Below are 22,446 nucleotides of genomic sequence, written 5' to 3' on the forward strand. Positions count from 1 at the left end.
CTGTTTGAGAGAATAAACTTTTCTAAGTGTTGTACATAGATTCAACACAACATCTGTCACTTGTTCCTCCTGTTCTGCACAAACCAGAACACCATCATTAAATATGAATATTTCTGCATATTTTGACTTCAGTATACGTACCTGTGTGGTGAAAGATGTCATTATTACCCTGGCCGATGTTTACACCGCTCTGTGGGCCCACATAAATAGCATAGTGCTTGTATGCGGTAATGGAGCCACGACCCCTCGGAAACGCAATTATGTCTCCAAATTCATACTGTGAACAGAAGAAAAGACATTTTTTAGTAACTTTTACATTCAGTGCAGCTTCCACTTCCTCTATCCCCTGTCATTCCCTACCTGTCCACCAGATGTCCTCAGACTTTCCCCGTCACCTGACTGCACCACACAGAAACAGTCCTCACCTGTTCCCACGTCTGTCATCAGCCCTGCAGTTACCTGAAACTGACCCCTAAAATCACTGCATGCGGAACGCACGTACTCCCCTGTCCGCCACTCACACATAATTCGTTTGTGATGCGCTCAGGTGCGTCTCCATCAGCCACGAGATCTCGTGAATTCACGCATATCGCGCGACATTGTCGGCTGTAGTCTCTTTGACTCTGCGATACATTCCACGCCGCATCTTTTTCTGGTGTCCTTATAAAAAGGATGTGAGGTGTCATCAATGATTACACCTGAAAACCCCTCACCTGTTGACTTTAGGTCGGCCCCGCCCATTTTATGTTCTCGATCCGCGGTGAACACGGGGTATTTTATTTGAAAATCAACCAGGGTTTTATTTTGTATTTTTTAGCCGATTTCCTTCCCCGCACAATCTGCTCGTGCTGAATTTATGCGCCGTGCTCCGGCGTCCGTGAACGATAGAAGCTCTGCCTATGTGTTGCGGAGGGCTGCCGGAGTCGTGACGCAGCGGGGACGGAGACTGTGGAGCTGACAAACTGACTAACATTGAAACGTATTGGCTCTGTTGCCATGGCGGAGCCTTCCGCTGCAGTGTATTTTAGGCTTGACCTTACTGTCCCCTGCAAATGTTTTGTCTTTGAGACTCACTGACAGACTCTCTCTGTTCTGATCACTCCTTGTGTACAGAATACTTTGAAAGACATTTGTCGTTGTCCAACTCTTATTTCAGCATTTTCTCGTGGTCTTTGGTAATGGAATAGAATTATTCCACCTCAGTATTCAACACACACTTACACACTTTAGCTGGTTTGACTTAACAATAAGATCCAGTCATGCTTACCATGATGTGTTTAGAAGATGGTGACTGTGTCGTGAAAATGAATCTCTTAAACCCTGAAAGTACAAACACACAGACACACAACTTTTTACCTGCACAGAGCAGGTTCGTTCAAGTTTAGTTTAGAATACATAGTGTCCTTACCTTCTGCAGAGAGATGGTGGAACGCCGTCGGTACTGTCAAGCGAGTTCCAGTAGAAACAGTGGAAAGGACTCTCTCAGATATCAGTCAGAAAAAAGCAACCTGTCATCAAGATGTCGGCTGGAGGCTGACACACAGGAAACCTTTGGACTCTCTATCAGGGTACGGCATGCGCAGAAGTGGTGGACGTTGAGGTTGTGTAAGGAGGCCTAGGGACTCTAGACCTAGGGCAAGAGCCTAGTCCTTCCCTAGGATTTGGCAATAACAATTTGTATGCCTTTAAGATTAAATTGTGGACTTGATTTGTGATTTTTTCCCAGGGTTGTAACATCGGTGGTTGTGTTTAACATCTTTGAAGGCAGTTAGAAGCTAGGCGTGTCTCCTCTCCACCAGATCAAACTGCTCAGATAATTATGCTGACAATAACACCTCCATGGGTAAAGACATTCTCTGTGACTCATTCTGGGCGTGTAGTATTTGTGTGTTTCTTGGGGTTTAAAGTCGATCCACCAGGATGGTTGGGCAGATGTGAGACCGACTCAGGCACTTCTGATGAACTTTGAAGTGTCTCTATTCTCCTTGGCCAGCGTCATAAATAATGCAGCATAAGACATCAGAGGCTCCTGAACTACAGCATTTCTCCACAACACTCTATCTATCTATCTATCTATCTATCTATCTATCATCTATCTATCTATCATCATCTATCTATCTATCTATCGTTGCACAGGCTCCAGGATTCAAATTTTATTGTCACATGCACAGAGACATGCACAGCAAAGTGTTTTCTGTCTCAACGTTCATGAAGAAGAAGAAGTAGAAGAACTCCTCTGAAGGTCGGAGGTGAAGTCACGACCTCTGTGTATGGGGTGCCGTTTGTAAAGCGTCTCACTCTGAAGTAACAGCAACATTTGTCACATTTAGCTAAAACATGTTTAAAAACTGGTTTGATTTTTGAGGTCACTTTTTGCACATTTAGAACAATATTTGTGAACTTGAGATATTTTAAATATTTAAATCCAAATGTTAAATGTAAAATCTAAATGTTAAATCTAAATCTAATGTTAAATATAAAAACCTAAATCTAAATGTTAAATCTAAATCTAAATGTTTATACGTAAACGTATTACGTAATATTACTAATTACTTACGTAATATTAAGTTAATATTTAACATTTAGATTTAATATTTATATTTAAGATTTTAGCATTTAAGATTTAGCATTTAGATTTTACATTTAACTTTGGATTTAAATATTTAAATGTTCACAATATTGTTCTAAATGTGCAAAAAAGTGACTCAAAAATTCAAACCAGTTTTTTAACATGTTTTTAGCTAAATGTGACAAAATGTTGCTGTTATTTTCAGAGCGAGACGCTTTACAAACGGCACCCCATATCTGTGGAGGCCAAAGGTCAGGACTGGAGGCTTCTTTATTGATCTATCTCAAATGCTCATATGTTCATGTTCTGTTTGATATGATAGTTCTGACCTCCTTGAAGGAGTTGTTGGGCTCAAACTTTTCTCTCGGAGCTCATTTGATGTCCTGTCTTTGCTTTGGGTGACAGATCCCCCTGCTGGATACCTCCGGTTATGAAAACCTGTTCACATGAGGACGTCACAGTGACATTACAGTGGCTTTTATTTTGAAACATGTGATTTCACTGCAGTTAGACAGCAAATCTTTATGTGTGACACTGTTCACCTCATTCCTTTCTACATATATACAGATACATATTTCTATATTTGTGTGCAGTGACTCTTTAGATTGACGTCCTGCTTCAGTGTTAGTGTGTTATAACACCATACACAGTCTGTGTGTGTCTGTCAACACTGTGCACACATGGTTAATAATTATACTAAGTGTGTCCTGAAGATGTTGCTGACACCTCTGATCAAAGATCATGAGCATCTATTGGATGAAGTTATGTTTATTACAAATGTGTGTTTGTGTGTTTTTTATGTGCCCAGGGGCCCCGGGGACGCTGATCCAGCCCAGATCAGATCAGGTCTGAATGGATTAATTAGCCTGATGAATGTGAATATAATATCTGTAATGTGTCATTAATTAGCCTGATGAATGTGAATATAATATCTGTAATGTGTCAGCTATTAAAACATTGAATACACTGTATGTTCACGTGTATACGACTAAAATAAGACACACACACAGACGTCAGTTTCATGTGTCTAATGCACAAATTTAGCTGCCAGCAGTTAGTGTTCATGTGTCTAATGCACAAATTTAGCTGCCAGCAGTTAGTGTACAAGGACAGATGGACGTATAATCAGTAATAATAATAATAATTATTATTATTATTATAATAATCATAATAATAATGATGACAGAATAGACCAACAGTTCTTGCTCATTCATTTTTATTTTCATCATCATATGAGGAAAGAAGAGAGCAAGACAGGCTGACAACAAACCCGTTACTTTGGTTTCTTGCAGATAGCTTCACAGTCTGCAGGTTCTGGTTCTGATCCACTTTGCTCCTCAGCTCTCAGGTCGTCTAATCGTTGTTGTATTTCTTGTGTTAGTTGTTCTACTTGTTGTTCGACTGCTTCTAGGTCCGCTTGTTGTCTCTGTTGTATTTTAATCTTGTTTCTCCTGCTATTTAGTATGTCTTGAATAAATTTGACAGCCGTACCAGCCTGTGAGGAAAAAGCAGAATATGTGCAAGTTTAATTTCGTCTTCCTGTTGGGTGAACACACAGTAGTGGTTGCAGAGCTCCATAGGTTTCTACATACCTGCATTGAAACTCTCAAGCCGTAGCGCACAAAGGTGGCGAGGTGTTCACAGTTCCTGTTGGTGACATGATATCTTGGACAGTTTTCAATGGCTTCGGAGATTCGGGTCTTTACTTCATCGTTTGTTGATGGGTCTACATAGTCATCTAAGTAATTGTCCACTTTCTCCTTTATCCATTTTCCTCTTGTGTTTGCAAGTTTGCCAAATGTGCATCCAGTAACTGCGTGAGAATGAACTTTTAGAAATGTTGTACATAGAATCAACACAATATCTGACAGACAGATTCTTTATAGATAAGTTAGTTTGACTGAAACGTTGCTGCTAACACGATAATTAAATATGAATATTTTAATTGTGGCTTCAGTATACGTACCTGTGTGGTGAAAGATGTCGTTATCACCCTGGCTGATGTTTACACCGCTCTGTGGGCCCACATAAATACCATAGTGCTTGTATGCAGGTTTGCAGGGACATCCCCTTCCAAACTCAATTATGTCTCCAAATTTATACTGTGAACGGAAAAACATGACATGTACTAGTTTTAGACTGAATACATAATGTGCCACACTCAGCCTCTGTGTTTCCACTTCCTCTACCCCCTGTCATTCCCTACCTGTCCACCAGAAGTCCTCAGACTTTCCCAGTCACCTGAATGCACCACACATAAACAGTCCTCACCTGTTCCCACGTCTGTCATTGTTATATTGAAGTTGACTCTCTTAAGAATCATTATATAATATAGATCCAGGCTGTCACATGGCTGTATCGTCACGTTATCATGGATAAAATAAGATGGGACGTGGACTGTAGTGTGTTTTGTGTCTGTACACATTAAACATTAATGATATTGAAGCCACTTACCCCATCAGTCTCTTGTACTATGATCACCTGAAGGATCAGAGCAACCAAGATGAGGATCTTCATGTTTCCAGCAGTGGAGAGCTGACACGGTGAAAACAGGAGAACATGTGACACACATGAAGATTTGCTGTCTAACTGCAGTGAAATCACATGTTTCAAAATAAAAGCCACTGTAATGTCACTGTGACGTCCTCATGTGAACAGGTTTTCATAACCGGAGGTATCCAGCAGGGGGATCTGTCACCCAAAGCAAAGACAGGACATCAAATGAGCTCCGAGAGAAAAGTTTGAGCCCAACAACTCCTTCAAGGAGGTCAGAACTATCATATCAAACAGAACATGAACATATGAGCATTTGAGATAGATCAATAAAGAAGCCTCCAGTCCTGACCTTTGGCCTCCACAGAGGTCCTGACTTCACCTCCGACCTTCAGAGGGGTTCTACCTTTGTGGAAAACAAGTTTTAATTCTGTGACTGCTGAGACAGAAAACAAGGATTTCACTGTGCACTGTCTCTGTGCATGTGACAATAAAGATTTGAATCTTGAATCCTGAGCCTGTGGAACTACATGTGAACACAAACTTCACATCACATCTTATTTTCAGCAACAGTGACTTCAAAGGAAATGTGTCAAGAATCATGAAGTCCAACATTATTATTATTCTCATCCTATAATTATTATATATAGTGCAAAAAAAGTGAACACAGAGCAGTCCACGTGTCCACAGGTCTCATTTGAATACTACACAAAGAGTTGAGCTGAACTTTATCTGAGCAGTGTATCATTGATTCAAATGAGCTCCAGCTGCTGTTTGACAGAGAACAAGACTTTTCTATAGTTTGATTATGATGAGCTCTCTATCAATGGGCAGTTAACACAAAGTAACTCCTTACCTTTTGACTGTCGTCTTAGAAGTCTTTGTGTCAGAAGACATGCAAAGCTTTAAGCAAATGTCCGCAGTCATGACAGACCTCTGACAGTTACACTGTGGTGGATGAGAGTCCGGTCCAGTCCTGACCTCCAGCCTCCACAGTGGTCCTGCCTTAGCCACTGCCCTCCAGATCTGTATTCAGTCCCCAAACTGTGGCTGGACTCGAGCCCAGCAGTCCTGTCACCAGCTTCCTGCTCCGCACTCCAGTTGCTGGCCTCCAGTCCTGACCTTTGGCCTTCACAGTGGTCCTGACTTCACCACCAGCCTCTATAGGGGTACTGCCTTTGTTGCTGGCCTCTAGAGGGGTCCTGTTTTCGCTGCTGCCCTCCAGTCCTGACCTTTGGCCTCCACAGTGGTCCTGACTTCACCGCTGGCCATTTTAGGGGTCCTGATTTTGCCACTGACCACCAGAAGGGTGCTGCTTTTACTGCTGGCTTCCTCACTCTTCAGTCCCTAAGCTGCAGCAGGACTCGAGCCCAGCACTCCTGTCACAAACTTCCTGCTCGGCAGTCAAGTTGCTGGCCTCCAGTCCTGACCTTCGGCCTCCAGTCCTGACCTTCGGCCTCCAGTCCTGACCTTCAGCCTCCATCGTGGTCCTGACTTCACTGCCAGCATCCTGAGGGGTTTCACGTTCACCGCCGGCCTCTGGAGGGGTCCTGCTTTCACCACTGGCCTCCAGATCAGTCCCGTCATCACTGCCGGACTCTAGATGGACTTCAGTACCGAAGTGCTTTTGCTGCCCTCCAGATCGATCTTCATCCTCAAGCTGCAGCTGGACTCGAGCCCAGCAGTCCTGTCACCAGCTTCCTGCTCCATATCCAGCCGCTGGCCTCCAGTCCTGACCTTTGGCCTCCACAGTGGTCCTGTCTTCACCACCAGCCTCCATAGGGGTACTGCCTTTGTTGCTGGCCTCTAGAGGGGTCCTGTTTTCGCTGTTGCCGACAGACGTGAGAGAGACTTTTCTGGTGGGGTTTTGGTGCAAGCCTGGCTAGAGTCCAGGCTTCGGTACTGAAGACCAATCTAGAGTCCGGCACTGATGACGGGACTGATCTGGAGGCCATGTGTGAAAGCAGGACCCCTCTAGAGGCCGGCGGTGAACGTGAAACCCCTCAGGATGCTGGCAGTGAAGTCAGGACAACTGTGGAGGCCGAAGGTCAGGACCGGAGGCCGAAGGTCAGGACCGGAGGGCAGCAGCAAAAACCAGACGAGCAACAAAGGCAGTACCCCTATGGAGGATGGTGGTGAAGTCAGACCACTGTGAAGGCCAAAGGTCAGGACTGGAGGCCTGCAACTGGAGAATGGAGTTCTCCAAACAACTTCAAACCCCACCAGGAGACCTTAAGACTGTCTTCAGTCCTCAAGCTGCAGCTGGACTCGAGCCCAGCAGCCCTGTCACCAGCTTCCTGCTCCATATCCAGCCGCTGGCCTCCAGTCCTGACCTTTGGCCTCCACAGTGGTCCTGACTTCACCACCAGCCTCCATAGGGGTACTGCCTTTGTTGCTGGCCTCTAGAGGGGTCCTGTTTTCGCTGTTGCCCTCCAGTCCTGACCTTTGGCCTCCAGAAGGGTTCTCCTTTGCTGCCGGCCTACAGATCAGTCTTTAGTCCCCAAGCCCCAAACCTCTAGCCCAGCAGCTTTGTCACTGGCTTCTTGTTCTGCACTCGAGTATCTGCCCTCCAGTTCTAACTTCTAAGCGTCCACAGTGGTCCCGACTGCACTGCCAGCCTTCATAAGCATACTGCTTTAGCTGCTGCCCTCCAGATCTGTCTTCAGTCCCCAAGCTGCAGCTGGACTCGAGCCCAGCAGCCCTGTCACCAGCTTCCTGCTCCATAGTCCAGCTTGGCCTCCAGTCCTGACCTTTGGCCTCCACAGTGGTCCTGACTTCACCTCCGACCTTCAGAGGGGTTCTACCTTTGTGGAAAACAAGTTTTAATTCTGTGACTGCTGAGACAGAAAACAAAGGATTTCACTGTGCACTGTCTCTGTGCATGTGACAATAAAGATTTGAATCTTGAATCCTGAGCCTGTGGAACTACATGTGAACCACAAACTTCACATCACATCTTATTTCAGCAACAGTGACTTCAAAGGAAATGTGTCAAGATCATGAAGTCCAACATTATTATTATTTCATCCTATTTAATATTATATAGTGCAAATGAGTGAAGCACAGAGCAGTCCACGTGTCCACAGGTCTCATTTGAATACTACACAAAGAGTTGAGCTGAACTTTATCTGAGCAGTGTATCATTGATTCAAATGAGCTCCAGCTGCTGTTTGACAGAGAACAAGACTTTTCTATAGTTTGATTATGATGAGCTCTCTATCATGGGCAGTTACCACAAGTAACTCCTTACCTTTTGACTGTCGTCTTAGAAGTCTTTGTGTCAGAAGACATGCAAGCTTTAAGCAAATGTCCAACAGTCATGACAGACCTCTGACAGACGTGAGAGAGACTTTACTGGTGGGGGTTTGGTGCAAGCCTGGCTAGAGTCCAGGGCTTCTGTACTGAAGACCAATCTAGAGTCCGGCAGCGTGATGACGGGACTGATCTGGAGGCCAGTGGTGAAAGCAGGACCCCTCTAGAGGCCGGCGGTGAACGTGAAACCCCTCCGGATGTGGCAGTGAAGTCAGGACTATTGTGGAGGCCGAAGGTCAGACCAGAGGCCGAGGTCAGGACTTGGGGCAGCAGCAACAACCGGACCAGCAACAAAGGCAGTACCCCTATGGAGGCTGGTGGTGCCAGTCAGGACCACTGTGAAGGCCAAAGGTCAGGACTGGAGGCCTGCAACTGGAGTGCGGAGTTCTCCAAACAACTTCAAACCCCACCAGGAGACCTTAAGACTGTCTTCAGTCCTCAAGCTGCAGCTGGACTCGAGCCCAGCAGTCCTGTCACCAGCTTCCTGCTCCATACTCCAGCCGCTGGCCTCCAGTCCTGACCTTTGGCCTTCACGTGGTCCTGACTTCACACAGCCTCCATAGGGGTACTGCCTTTGTTGCTGGCCTCTAGAGGGGTTCCTGTTTTCGGTGTTGCCCTCCAGTCCTGACCTTTGGCCTCTACAGTGGTCCTGACTTCACCGCTGGCCGGTTTAGAGGTCCTGGTTTTGCCACTGAGCACCAGAAGGGTGCTGCTTTACTGCTGCCTTCCTCACTCTTCAGTCCCCAAGCTGCAGCAGGACTCGAGCCAGCACTCCTGTCACAAGCTTCCTGCTCTGCAGTCAAGTTGCTGGCCTCGGCCCTGACCTTCGGCCTCTGGTCCTGACCTTCGGCCTCCAAAGTGGTCCTGACTTCACTGCCAGCATCCTGAGGGGTTTCCACGTTCACCGCCGCCTCTAGAGGGGTCCTGCTTTCACCACTGGCCTCCAGATCAGTCCCGTCATCAGTGCCGGACTCTAGATTGGTCTTCAGTACCAAAGTCTGGACTCTAGCCAGGCTTGCACCAAAACCCCCCCAAGTCTCTCTCAAGTCGCAGCCATGGGACTGTTTTGGTCCGTTCTCCACACAACTTCAAACCCCACCTGGAGACCTCCAGATCTGTCTTCAGTCCCCAAACTGCGGTGGACTCGAGCCCAGCAGCCTTCACCAGCTTCCTGCTCAATAGTCCAGCTTGGCCTCCAGTCCTGACCTTTAGCTCCCACAGTGTCCTGACTTCACCTCCGGACCTTCAGAGGGGTTCTACCTTTGTGGAAAACAAGTTTTAATTCTGTGACTGCTGAGACAGAAAACAAAGGATTTCACTGTGCACTGTCTCTGTGCATGTGACAATAAAGATTTGAATCTTGAATCCTGAGCCTGTGGAACTACATGTGAACACAAACTTCACATCACATCTTATTTTCAGCAACAGTGACTTCAAAGGAAATGTGTCAAGAATCATGAAGTCCAACATTATTATTATTCTCATCCTTATTAATTTTATATAGTGCAAATGAAGTGAAGCACAGAGCAGTCCACGTGTCCACAGGTCTCATTTGAATACTACACAAAGAGTTGAGCTGAACTTTATCTGAGCAGTGTATCATTGATTCAAATGAGCTCCAGCTGCTGTTTGACAGAGAACAAGACTTTTCTATAGTTTGATTATGATGAGCTCTCTATCAATGGGCAGTTAACACAAAGTAACTCCTTACCTTTTGACTGTCGTCTTAGAAGTCTTTGTGTCAGAAGACATGCAAAGCTTTAAGCAAATGTCCGTCAGTCATGGACCATGAAGTTGTGTCGTGTCGTTAGAAGTTCACAGACAGATTTTAATTCATCAAATCAATATAAAATGTCTTTAAAGGCCTACATGGGCGACTATAGACAGTGCAGACATTAGTCTGCTTTGTTTGGGTTGGTAAGAAACGGACATGAGGAGGTGGAAAGGAAAGGAAACGAGGAAAAGCAGCAGCACTCTTAATTTGGCATAACTTTAATACTTCATATCACCCTTAAAGAATCGCTGCCTTAACGTGGCTATAGATCCGTTTTCTGTAAACACTGACCCTTATCAGGGTCACGTTGGCTGGAGCCGAATCCCAGCTGTTACTGGGCTCTGGGCGAGGTACATATGCATCACAGGGCACACAGAGACAAACAACCACCCTCACTCACATTCACACTTTCAGAGTCACCAGTTAATAAGTGTGTTTGGACCGTGGGAGGAAGCCGGAGAACCCGGACAGAACCCACACAGACACTTTGGCTATTGAGTTAGATATAAAGTTCAAGACTAGTTGTACATATGAGATGCTGGAGGCCTGAGTAACTCACTGCAGCGCACTGTGAAATCCAACACACTGTCACATGGCCCTCATTGTGTCATTGAGCAGTATTAATGTACTATGTAATCGTATGTTTCCTTAAACAAGCTGCTAACATCGGAATACATGGGTCTGAGTGTCACAGTGATCTGAGTGTGAAACAAGGGAAAAGGCACGTACTGTGTATGTAAATGTATTTGATAAGATTCAGCAATAATAATCATTTTGCTGAATGTTGAAGCATTCAAATGAGCCTGAGAACAGGCCCATCGAGGGCTGGACGAACCTTCTTTAGTGTATAAAAGGAGAAAGCTTGGTCTGTGCCGACACGCTTCCACCGTCTCACTGCAGAAGGTAAGACAAAGATTTCTCTGATCTCTGTTAAAGTGCTGTGCTGTGGTGCGCTGTGTGACAGGTGCAACACAAAGACTGGACACTACTTGCTGTGAATTTTAAACTACACTTACATTGTTTGGGTTGCTGTTGTCTCATGAGTGAGGTCGCTGGTTGTGATTGGCTGAACCTGTCGCGTTGCAGGTGAAAATTGACCTTTGAGAGGAGAAAATAAATACTGTCAGGTGTGTGCGCGTTTACAAGGCAATCCCATGGAGCTGCTCCAACTTTTAATAGTTTGTAACCTGGCTGCCTTAAATTCTCGTTGGGCAAACTAAACAAATTCAAACAGCTTCAGTTGAAGTTGTTCCTCAAACTTAGAATAAATAGTTGGCGTGACAAAGGTGAAGCTGGCAAAATAGTTGCATCAACATATTTTAAGTTGAATCAACATTTAAAGTTGTACAAATGTGAATCCTCGTTGCGACACCATAGTTGCCTCGTAAAGCAACAAAGTTGCTTTGATATCTTGTTCTACAACACTGAAATATAAGTTGTTCAACTTAATTTAGTTTGAATCAGTTTAAGGCCGTTTTTTCAGGAATAGTTCATCTTACCTGTAGATGCAACATTAAATCAGACAGAAAACATGAACTGAACCTTCTAACAGAACAATGAAAGACATTTTGAAATATAAACTGAAGACATCCCTCTTAGCTTTTTACCTGAGCTGCCATTCACTGCTGAGTTTGTATGTCCTGATCACTCCCTGTTACTTTTATCTCTGGTTCTTATTCACTGCACAGGTCTGATCCACTTTCACTGCACCTGTTCCTAAATTATGATTTTTACCCTTTGGTCTGAATGTTTCTTCTTATTTGTTTCGTTGTTGTAGTTTATGCTTTTTACTTTTTTCTAATCTCTAGTTTTTCATGTTCTCTTCCCATAAGAAACTGTTTGTGTCTGTTTCTGTTTGTACTTTGGGCTGCAGCTCTGCATGAAAGCTGCTATATTAATACATAAAGTTGAAGTTATAGTATAAAACACTATAATGAGGCATAGCATTGAATATGATGACAGTGCCTTGATGCATCTTCTTTGGACAGCTGTATGCATCACCTCGAAGGTGCTTCAGTCCTTTGACAGTCTGTGTTGAGGCAGCAAAGAACAGTGATCAGTGTTTGCAGCATGTCTTCGGCTGTGCAGAGAGTTGATTAACCGGAGGTGTAGTTGCTGTTGAGTCAGTTAAGAATGATATGTCTAATGTGAAATTTGTTGCAGCTCTTTGCATGTGGCGTGTGCACTAATGTTACAGGTTTGGACCACAGAGCTGGATATAAATCCATAACTAGAAACAATGTTCAGCTCCTTAAGTTCTAAAAACTGCTGCTGCGAGTGAAACATTATCAAGTTTATCTGTCCAACACTTTATCTTAAAAGAATTGTAATGAATGCAAGCGGAGCTCAAAGTTTGTCCTTCACCTTGGAAACTCTGATCCAAAAGGAGATCTGTGGCGGCGCTTGGAAAAGTACGTTACCTGAACTCCTCTCATCGAGCTGGTCAGCTGGCACAGTTAAACTCATATTTCAAGCACAGCCAACAATTAGCTGAGCTGTTCAAACGTACAGGCTTACAGTCGGGCATGAGAGGACAGTCCAAATAGTTCAATAAATCCAGAGAGCGGTTCACACGCACTCAGACTGGTTTATAAGGAGGCTGTGGGGTGGACAGGTGGGAAATGAGCTGTGGGGACCGTTCCTCAAGATATGAATGCAAAGTTTTATTGCACAGCTGCACAGTGTTTATTTTATGGAGCCAAATCATAAAAGAATTTCCTAGGAGCAGTCCTGACTGAACACTTCACATTATTCACAGACGCTCAACAGTTCCCACCATGAGCAAACACTTTTTTGTCTCTTATTGAAATGATTGATTGAAAGCTGCTAACGGAGCTTCAGATGTCCACTGAGCACTGAGCTGATGAAGTTCACGTTAGTGCTGTACTGCTTCATGCTCTGTGTGTGGCTCAGTCACTTGGGGGAATAAATCAGGGGCACTTTCCTCACCTAGACGTGTCATGCTGGTCCGGAGGACTGACTCCAGCCTTTAGGCCACCACTGCATCATGTCCTCCCTGTGCCTGTCCAAAGACATGCCAGCTAGGTTAACTGCTGATTGTCCTGTCCTCTGATCTAATAATGCATATAAGTCCAAGCGCCTACAACTCAATGGCAAACCTGTGTTGTTGTGTGTTTGTACTTTCCAGGGTGTTAAGAGGCTCATTTTCACGACACAGTCACCATCTTCTAAAACACATCAGTGGTAAGTCATGACTGGATCTTATTGCTGAAGTCAAACACAGCTAAAGTGTGTAAGTGTGTGTTGAATACTGTGTCACATGTTCTCCTGTTTTCACCGTGTCAGCTCTCCACTGCTGGAAACATGAAGATCCTCATCTTGGTTGCTCTGATCCTTCAGGTGATCATAGTAAAAGAGACTGAGGTGGTAAGTGGCTTCAGTATCATTAATGTTTAATGTGTACCGACAACAAAACACACTACAGTCCACGTCCCATCTCTTATTTTATCCATGATAACGTGACGATACAGTCCAGTTGTGACGGCTTGATCTTATTTTATAATGATTTTAAGAGAGTCAACTTCAATATAACAATGGACAGGTGGGAACGGTGAGGACTGTTTCTGTGTGGTGCAGTCAGTTGCAGGGTGACAGGAAAGTCTGAGGACATCTGGTGGACAGGATAGGGAATGACAGGGGGGGTTTGAGGAAGTGGAAGCTTGTACTGTGCTGCCACTGAATGTAAACAGTACTAAAAAAATGTCTTTTTATCTGTTCACAGTATTAATTTTGGAGACATAATTGCGTTTCCGAGGGTTAGGTGTTTGACGCACTATGCTATTTATGTGGGCCCAGAGAGCGGTGTAAACGTCGGGGGTCAGGGTACATAAAGACATCTTTCATCGCACAAGTACGTATACTGAAGTCAAAATACTACTGAAATATTCATATTTAATGATGGTGTTAGCAGCCAACATTTCAGTGAAACTCACTTATCTATAAAGAATCTGTCACACCACAGGAAACACACTTACAGTCTGTTGTTTGTTCATCACTGAAAAACAATGCACAACCTGACTCACACACTCACTACGATTGTTTATGGGGTGGTGCCGTTTGTTAAGCGTTCTCTGAAATAACAGCAACATTTTGTCACATTTAGCTAAAAAACAACTGGTTTGAATTTTTGGAGTCACTTTTTTGCACATTTAGAACAATATTTGTGACTTAGAGATATTTAAATATTTAAATCCAAATGTTAAATGTAAAAATCTAATGCTAAATCTAAATCTAAATGTTTAAATATTAAATCTAATCTAATGTTGAGCTAAATGTTAAATATATATCTAATGTTAAAATAAATCTAATCTAATGTTGAAGCTAAATGTGAGAAGAATATATCTAACATGTAATATATATCTAAAGTGTGAAATCTACATCTAAATGTTAAAATAACTAAATCTAAATGTTAAATATAAATATAAATTTAATATTAAATATAAATGTTAAATATACATTATAAAATTAAATTTTTGAAGCTAAAATTTTGGTTGAATGATGATGAAACTAAATATTAGCTAAAATGCCAATTCAAATGCGGTACCGGAAGTGCCAAATAAAAGCTTGAGGAGGTCAGAGCGTGTTTATGTGGCAAATAACGAATAAAACCCATCTTATCCGGGGAATGGACTCTTGGACATGGATATCGTGACTAATAACTACCTAGATGAACAAACACGTTTCGTGGAGAAACTTTATTTGAAGAGTACTTTGAGTTTTTAGTGTCCATTTTTTGAAGGGTGCAGGACTTGACCTGTAGCCACTATCGCCAGCCACAAGGGGGCGCACTTTGACTTGACTCATTTATTGACATGTTTGCAGGGTATGTCCGACAGTACAGTTTACCAGGGTGAAGGCGGGCGGTGTAGACGATCCTACACAAGTGTTAGTTAGTTATTATCACGATAATCCATTTCCAAGAGTCCATTTCCCCGGATAGATGGGTTTTATTCGTTCTTTGCCACTATAAACATGGTCTGACTCCTCGAGCTTTTATTTTGGCACTTCCGGTTACTGGCATTTGAATTTGCATTTAGCTAATATTTAGTTTCACCCCGAAACATTTAGCTTAAACATTAGATTGATTTAGATTTAACATTTGATATATATTTAAACCTTTAGCTTCAACATTTTATTTAATTTATATTTAACATTTAGCTTTCACATTATATTTAACATTTAGATTTAACATTTATATTTATATTTAAATTTAGTTTCATATTTAACATTTTATTTTAACATTTAGATTTATATTTATATTTAACATTTAGATTTATATTTAACATTTAGTTTAGATTTAGCATTTAGATTTTTACATTTAACATTTGGATTTAAATATTTAAACTTTATGTCTAAGTTCACAAATATTGTTCTAAATGTGCAAAAAAGTGACTCTCAAAAATTCAAACCAGTTTTTTAAACATTGTTTTTAGCTAAATGTGACAAAATGTTGCTGTTATTTTCAGAGCGAGACGCTTTACAAACGGCACCCCATATGATTTTCTCACTGGACACTTTGCTTCAAGCAGCAAACGTAAAACAAACCTCCAAGAAACCTTTGAGTTTATTTAATTAATAACTAGAGGTTTTCCCAAAATGCTTCATTCACTGTGTACATAGAAATGTGTTGCATGTTTAGGTGTGGCAGAGCTGTGTGACAGAGTGACAGATGTTGTGTTGAATCTATGTACAACACTTAGAAAAGTTTATTCTCTCAAACAGCCACGAGAGAGCCGAACGGATTGTTCTGTTATTTTGTTACACTTGAAGAAATAAAAAAAATCTCAACGCCCAGAGAGGACAATTACCTGGAGAAGTCTAACAAGCTACAAGAGGAAGACAAGGAGCTTTTAGCAGCACTAACAACAAAAGAAGCTATAGAGAGTCGAATCAATGAATTAAAAACTGAAGCAAACTGTGGAACATATAATGCCTTATCCAACAACTGTGAACACCTTGCTACCTATGTGCGCTATGGGAAGCCATTGTCATATCAGGTATGTAGTAGATTCAACAGTTTGTGTTGTACATGTGCGCAAGCTTACACACACACACACACACACACACACACACATATTTATTTCTATAGCACCGTTCATGCAGCCCACAGAGCAAAAATAAAAACAAACAAACATTAAAAAAACAAACATGAAATCTGCAACAATAAACAAATAAAATTTTAAGGGGATAAAAAACTAAAACGGAATAATCAGGACAGATATTATATAATTATTTCAAGATCATCTTAAAATAATTTCTAAATCTAGCAGCATGTTTACAGTTTTTTCCATTTGCTTAAACACAATTTTGCAAACTAGGCTGGTTTAATCAAAGCACTAACACAATTCACCAAAGCACACACTCAAACTGCAAAACACCTCATACATGTATATCACACAAAATGAAGCCAAAATCAAACTTTTGCACCAGATGACACACACTTCATTCGTATTACAGATGTTTGTCTAACCAACTACACACTGTTGGGCATAATGAAAAGCACTCTCATCTTAAATTGAATTGAATATTTAGTATGTTGAAGGAACAGCCACCATCCCATGATGATACATGAAGTGACACAGCGTCACAACCAGTGGACATGAAAAAAGAAAAGTGTGTGTTCACCCATCAGGAAGACAAAATGTAACCTTCATCTGTTCTGCTGTTTTTCACAGAAAGGTACAGCTGCTGGCCCGCTTATAAGAGGAAGTGGGAAAACGCAAAACGCTGAGGCCTTAAAAAACATAATAGAAAGAATAAACAAAGAACGGGAGACCCTGCAAGCTCAGAGAGAATGTGCTGAATAGCCTGATGCCTAGTCTGTTGTCTTGCTCTCCTCTCTTCTTTCCTCATATGATGATGAAAATAAAAATTAATGAGCAAGAACGACTGGTCTTTCCTGTCATCATTATTATTGTTATTATGATTATTATTACTGATTACTATGATTATTACTGATTATACTTCTATCTTTCCTTGTACACTGTAACTGTTGGCAGCCAAACAAAGTACACAAGCTCTGAAGAAAAGTATTAAAGTGTCAGACTGATGTCTGTGTGTGTCTTATTTTAGTCGTATACACGTGAACATACAGTGTATTCAATGTTTTAATAGCTGACACATTACAGATATTATATTCACATTCATCAGGCTAATTAATCCAAAAAAGAAATAAGGTCTGTCGTCCAGAAAATGAAAGTTATCATTCAAACCTGAGCTCGTCACATGACTGACACGTTGACGTTAGCCTCAGGTGTGTTGTCATGTGAAGGGTTCGACTGATGTGGCTTTATTTTTTATTATTAACGGAAACAGTTTTAAGACCAGCAACACATTTATCCACCTGAGAATACAGAGTGGTTACATGAAGCACTAAATCAGACCTGATCTGATCTGGGCTGGATCAGCGTCCCCGGGGCCCCTGGGCACATGAAAAACATACAAACACACATTTGTAATAAACATAACTTCATCCAATAGATGCTCATGATCTTTGATCAGAGGTGTCAGCAACATCTTCAGGACACACTTAGTATAATTATTAACCATGTGTGCACAGTGTTGACAGACACACACAGACTGTGTATGGTGTTATAACACACTAACACTGAAGCAGGACGTCAATCTAAAGAGTCACTGCACACAAATATAGAAATATGTATCTGTATATATGTAGAAAGGAATGAGGTGAACAGTGTCACACATAAAGATTTGCTGTCTAACTGCAGTGAAATCACATGTTTCAAAATAAAAGCCACTGTAATGTCACTGTGACGTCCTCATGTGAACAGGTTTTCATAACCGGAGGTATCCAGCAGGGGGATCTGTCACCCAAAGCAAAGACAGGACATCAAATGAGCTCCGAGAGAAAAGTTTGAGCCCAACAACTCCTTCAAGGAGGTCCCATGAGAGAGGATGACTCTGTCCTGAGTGTAACCGCTCAGATTGATCATATAAAACAGAATATTAAAATATGAGCATTTGAGATTTTTAGTGCACACTCAGAAAATAACGGTTCTTTAAGAGGCAATCTCACCCAGGACCAGAACTTATTTAGAGGATCTTCTTCTTTGGTGATGGGTAAATCTGCAGATCATTTTCTTAATGAGTCGTCAGAAAACCTGAGCTCAGAATATTAACTACATTATAATATAAGAGTTAGAAAGGCGTATATGAACATATGCATATACAGCTGTGTGTAAAAGTGTTTGCCCCTTCCTGATTTCTCACTTTTTTGCATATTTATCAGACTTAAACATTTCAGATCATCAAATAAATGTTAATATTAGACAAAGATAACCCGAGTAAATATAACATGCAGGGTGTAAACTGTGTGGACAGTGTAATTGAACTCATCTTTCAAAAAAAAAAAAAATAGTTTTATCACAGTTAGTTCATGATTTAACAAGGGGGGCAGTTTAGCTTTTCTCTCTTAATAAATGAAATCATCATTTAAAACTGCATTTTATATTTACCTGGGTTATCTTTGTCTAATATTTACATTTGTTTGATGATCTGAAACATTTAAGTGTGACACATATGCAAAGAAATAAGGAATCAGGAAGAGGCAAACACTTTTACACACACTGTATGTATGGACGGGGTGTGTTGATGAGCTCCAGTCCAGCAGGGGTCAGTGCTGTGAGCTGCACTTACTGTATTTCATGCCTGTCACTTTAAACACAGAACACTTCCTGTTATCTGCCTGGCTGACATGAAGCTGGAGGTGCAGTGAAGGCAACACACTGAGTGTGTGTGTGTGTGTGTGTTACTCTGCGTCCTCTCTGGGTTTCACTGTGAGCGAGGTAAGTGACACATGCTGTGGACTACTTTAATCTACAGCAACATACAGAGAAATCAGTGTTTGTTGTGATTTAGTGTCTCCAGTTTTAGAGCTCGGCGTCTGTCTGTCAGCCTTTTATTTCACCAAGCTCTCACCAACCACTAAAAGTCAGTCCCACATTTACTCTTGTCCGGCGGCTTCTTGCTCGCTCACTCTCTCCTTTTCTCTTCTTAGCTTCCTCCGTCAGCGTCCTCTTCACTCTCTGCTCCTCTGCCATCATGTCCATAGAGGCTCAGCCCAGCTCCTGTTCTGGCACGACACCAGCTTTGCTCCCAGCATTCTGTACGGTCACCTGTGGGTCGTTAAGGTCACCTGTGGGTCGTTAAGGACACATGTTGGTCGTTAAGGACACATGTTGGTCGTTAAGGACACCTGTGGATCGTTAGGGTCACCTGTGGGTCGTTAAGGTCACCTGTGGGTCGTTAAGGTCACCTGTGGGTCGTTGGGGTCACCTGTGGGTCGTTAAGGTCACCTGTGGGTCGTTAGGGTCACCTGTGGGTCGTTAAGGACACCTGTGGGTCGTTAAGGACACCTGTGGGTCGTTAAGGACACCTGTGGGTCGTTAGGGTCACCTGTGGGTCGTTAGGGACACCTGTGGGTCGTTAAGGTCACATGTTGCGGATGGTTGTTGAGGCGGAGCAGCCGGAGGACATCAGAGGGAAAACCAGAAAACATTTCCTCCATAAAATATGATCCAGTTTCACCAGAATCAGTGAAATAGTTGCTGCTGTGTGACTTAGTGCCGTAAAGCGTTACGTACTTCTCCCGACCCGGAGCCCAAAGTTACATGAGTGAGAACAGACGTACGAATGACAGAGACACCGTTCAGCTGATCACAGGTCAGAGTGGATCAACAGGAGGTAAAATCTGTTCATGACTGATATAATGTGACATGTAATGTGCTTCAGCTCTTCAGCTCGGCCCTGAAATGAAACAGGAGTACCAGGATCTCGTCCTGCAGGCGTGTGGTGCTTCATCTCTGCGTGTCGGTGCAAAGATCCAGACTCTGTGGAGCGGCTACGGGGAGATAGTCAGGCTGCACCTGGAGGGCTGCGACCGGCCCTCTGTGGTCGTCAAACATGTCAAATTTCCGGAGGAGGCCGAGCACCCCGGCGGCTGGAACACAGATCGATCCCACAGACGTAAAGTGAGATCCTACCAGGTGGAGACGCACTGGTACCAGAACTATTCCACCAATCAGAGCTGTCGGATCCCTGCCTGTCTGGCTGCCTGTTCCCATGGAGACGAGATGCTGATTGTCCTGGAGGATCTGGATGTGGTTGGTTACGATCAGAGAAGGTATGGCAACAGAACAGTTTGTAGGAGCTGTGAAAGATATTTTCTTCATAATTGTTTTTACCCATTCACTTCTGTTTTGTTATGTTTTCATGCCAATCCATCCAGTAGTTTCTTTTGATATCAGCTGAAAAGATGAAACACTTCCCCCCACAGTTCATTAAATATAAATAAGAGCATCTTCAAGATAAGTCAGCAGTATAACTTTAAGTTCAATGTGTTGGAGCACTTAGCAGTGCTGTACACGAGAAGGAGTGCGGTTATACTGAATATCAGCACGGCTGTGATTGGGTCATAGTCACGTAGCGTGCTGATATTCAGTATAACAGCAAGAGCTTGAGTGTAATATTGATTTTCTACAAGCTCTGTTCATTAGTTAACATTAATGAGATTTATTTTCATTTTCATACATTATCATGTATAAAGCAGTGAAATAAGAGTCCGTTAACAACATTTTGGTAGTAATAACAGTAAAATAACGCTTGTCTAACACTAAAATGACACTAAAACACAGTTTATCTTTGTGGACATATCACGTCCTTTATCTCGTGTTTCTAGAGCGATGTGTTGTTACGGACACGTAATGAATATTTCTTAAAGGTTTTTTTGTTCTTTCTTTGTAGGACCAGTGTGAAGGACCGAGAAATAAAGGCCTGCCTCAGCTGGCTTGCCCACTTCCACGCTCTCTTCCTGGGCGTGGCGCCAGAGGGCCTGTGGCCCGTCGGTACCTACTGGCACCTGGAGACCCGTCCAGACGAGCTGGAGGCCATGGACGACGCCAATCTCAAAGCGGCCGCTGGCAACATTGACAGGATACTCAACGAATGTCGCTTCAAGACCGTCGTTCACGGAGACGCCAAGTTGGCCAACTTCTGTTTTTCCCAGAGTGGACAGGATGTGGCAGCTGTGGACTTCCAGTATGTGGGCGGGGGATGTGGGATGAAAGATGTTGTGTATTTTTTAGGAAGCTGCATGGAGGAGAGGGAGTGTGAAAAGAGAGTACCGGGCCTGCTGGACTTCTACTTCACAGAATTAAAGCGATCTGTGAAGAAGGATGTGGACTTTGCTGCTTTGGAGGAAGAGTGGAGGGAGATGTTCGCATTCGCTTGGACTGATTTTCATCGTTTTCTCCTGGGGTGGATGCCCGGACACTGGAAGATCAACCGCTACAGTAAACAGCTGACCAAGGAGGTTCTGAACAAACTGAGACTGTAAGCTGGAGCACGGTTTCACAAACACTGAAGCATGTTTATCAAGCACTTCTGGATTAATAAAGGTTTTTCTGAAAGTTCACACAAACTTTACAGATTTTTCTGAATCTGCCTCATGCACAGACACAGATCAGCACAGTGAAGAACAGAATGAACGCGGGGCCGTTGAAAAGCATTATAATCACTGTTTATTAAAACTTTTAGGAAAATGTACTCCGAGGAACACTCAAACACTGAGTATTTCTTCCTCCAAATATTCTTTGTAACCAGCTTAAACTTTGTAAAATTCAGCTTTTCTCTGCTTAAATATGTATTTTTGTCTGTCAGAGGAACTCCCTGGATGTAAACACACAGTAAGCATACATTAAAACTAACCTATACTGCAGCAAACGTGTTAAAGATAAACCAATGAACGAACGAAGAAATGAACATATTTACAAATAGAAAACTATATAAAAGTAAATAGAGACAGAGAGACACAGATGCACAGCAGCAGCAAATCATCAACTAACTATAAACTGTGATGGAGACATGGCAGCAATAATGACAGTAGTAATATGTGTAGTGGACGTCATGCAGGATCAGCAGCCACGATCCACGAGAACCTGCTGGACGACAGAGACAGAAACTCCAGGGAAGAAGTTTAGTTAGTGACATGATTAATGAGACATGAAGGTTTACAGATGGAGAGTTTTCAGTAAAGGGAGGTGTGACTGCATCTTCAACCAACACCGTGCCTGACTAGGCATCTATCTACAGTAAATGCCTTTTCTTCTGTGTCCTGATTCGGACCATCCTCTACATTATAATGCACACTGCGTGTGTGTGTGTGTTATTGTGTAGTGCAGTGTGGCATCAGCATGATTTAAAATCTGCTAGTTTATGAGATAAAAAGTGATAAAAAGTTGCTTTAATGCGAACTTTAAAT

General features: G+C 42.6%; 2 protein-coding genes and 1 long non-coding RNA gene across 3 annotated transcripts; 2 read left to right on the forward strand and 1 right to left on the reverse strand.

Moving 5' to 3' along the window:
* Positions 1-3,790: 3,790 nt before the first annotated feature.
* LOC113746696 (phospholipid-metabolizing enzyme A-C1-like) lies at positions 3,791-6,512 on the reverse strand. Its single transcript, XM_027283589.1, has 6 exons — positions 5,919-6,512; positions 5,415-5,468; positions 5,024-5,260; positions 4,536-4,671; positions 4,162-4,382; positions 3,791-4,064 (listed from the first exon to the last, which is right to left on the reverse strand). Exons 3-6 carry the CDS (start codon positions 5,084-5,086, stop codon positions 3,843-3,845), a joined length of 642 nt encoding a protein of 213 aa, XP_027139390.1. The 5' UTR covers positions 5,087-5,260; positions 5,415-5,468; positions 5,919-6,512; the 3' UTR covers positions 3,791-3,842.
* Positions 6,513-10,940: 4,428 nt separating this feature from the next.
* On the forward strand, positions 10,941-13,520 carry LOC113746595 (uncharacterized). Its single transcript, XR_003462984.1, has 3 exons — positions 10,941-11,051; positions 13,297-13,352; positions 13,455-13,520. It is a non-coding gene; the product is annotated as an uncharacterized LOC113746595 (long non-coding RNA).
* A 6,292-nt stretch (positions 13,521-19,812) lies between these two features.
* On the forward strand, positions 19,813-21,606 carry pkdc (protein kinase-like domain containing). Its single transcript, XM_027282419.1, has 3 exons — positions 19,813-19,850; positions 19,920-20,310; positions 20,931-21,606. Exons 2-3 carry the CDS (start codon positions 19,940-19,942, stop codon positions 21,520-21,522), a joined length of 963 nt encoding a protein of 320 aa, XP_027138220.1. The 5' UTR covers positions 19,813-19,850; positions 19,920-19,939; the 3' UTR covers positions 21,523-21,606.
* The last annotated feature ends 840 nt before the right edge of the window (positions 21,607-22,446 follow it).

The sequence above is a fragment of the Larimichthys crocea genome, chromosome X (genome assembly GCF_000972845.2).
Source record: "Larimichthys crocea isolate SSNF chromosome X, L_crocea_2.0, whole genome shotgun sequence".
Classification (NCBI taxonomy): domain Eukaryota; kingdom Metazoa; phylum Chordata; class Actinopteri; family Sciaenidae; genus Larimichthys; species Larimichthys crocea.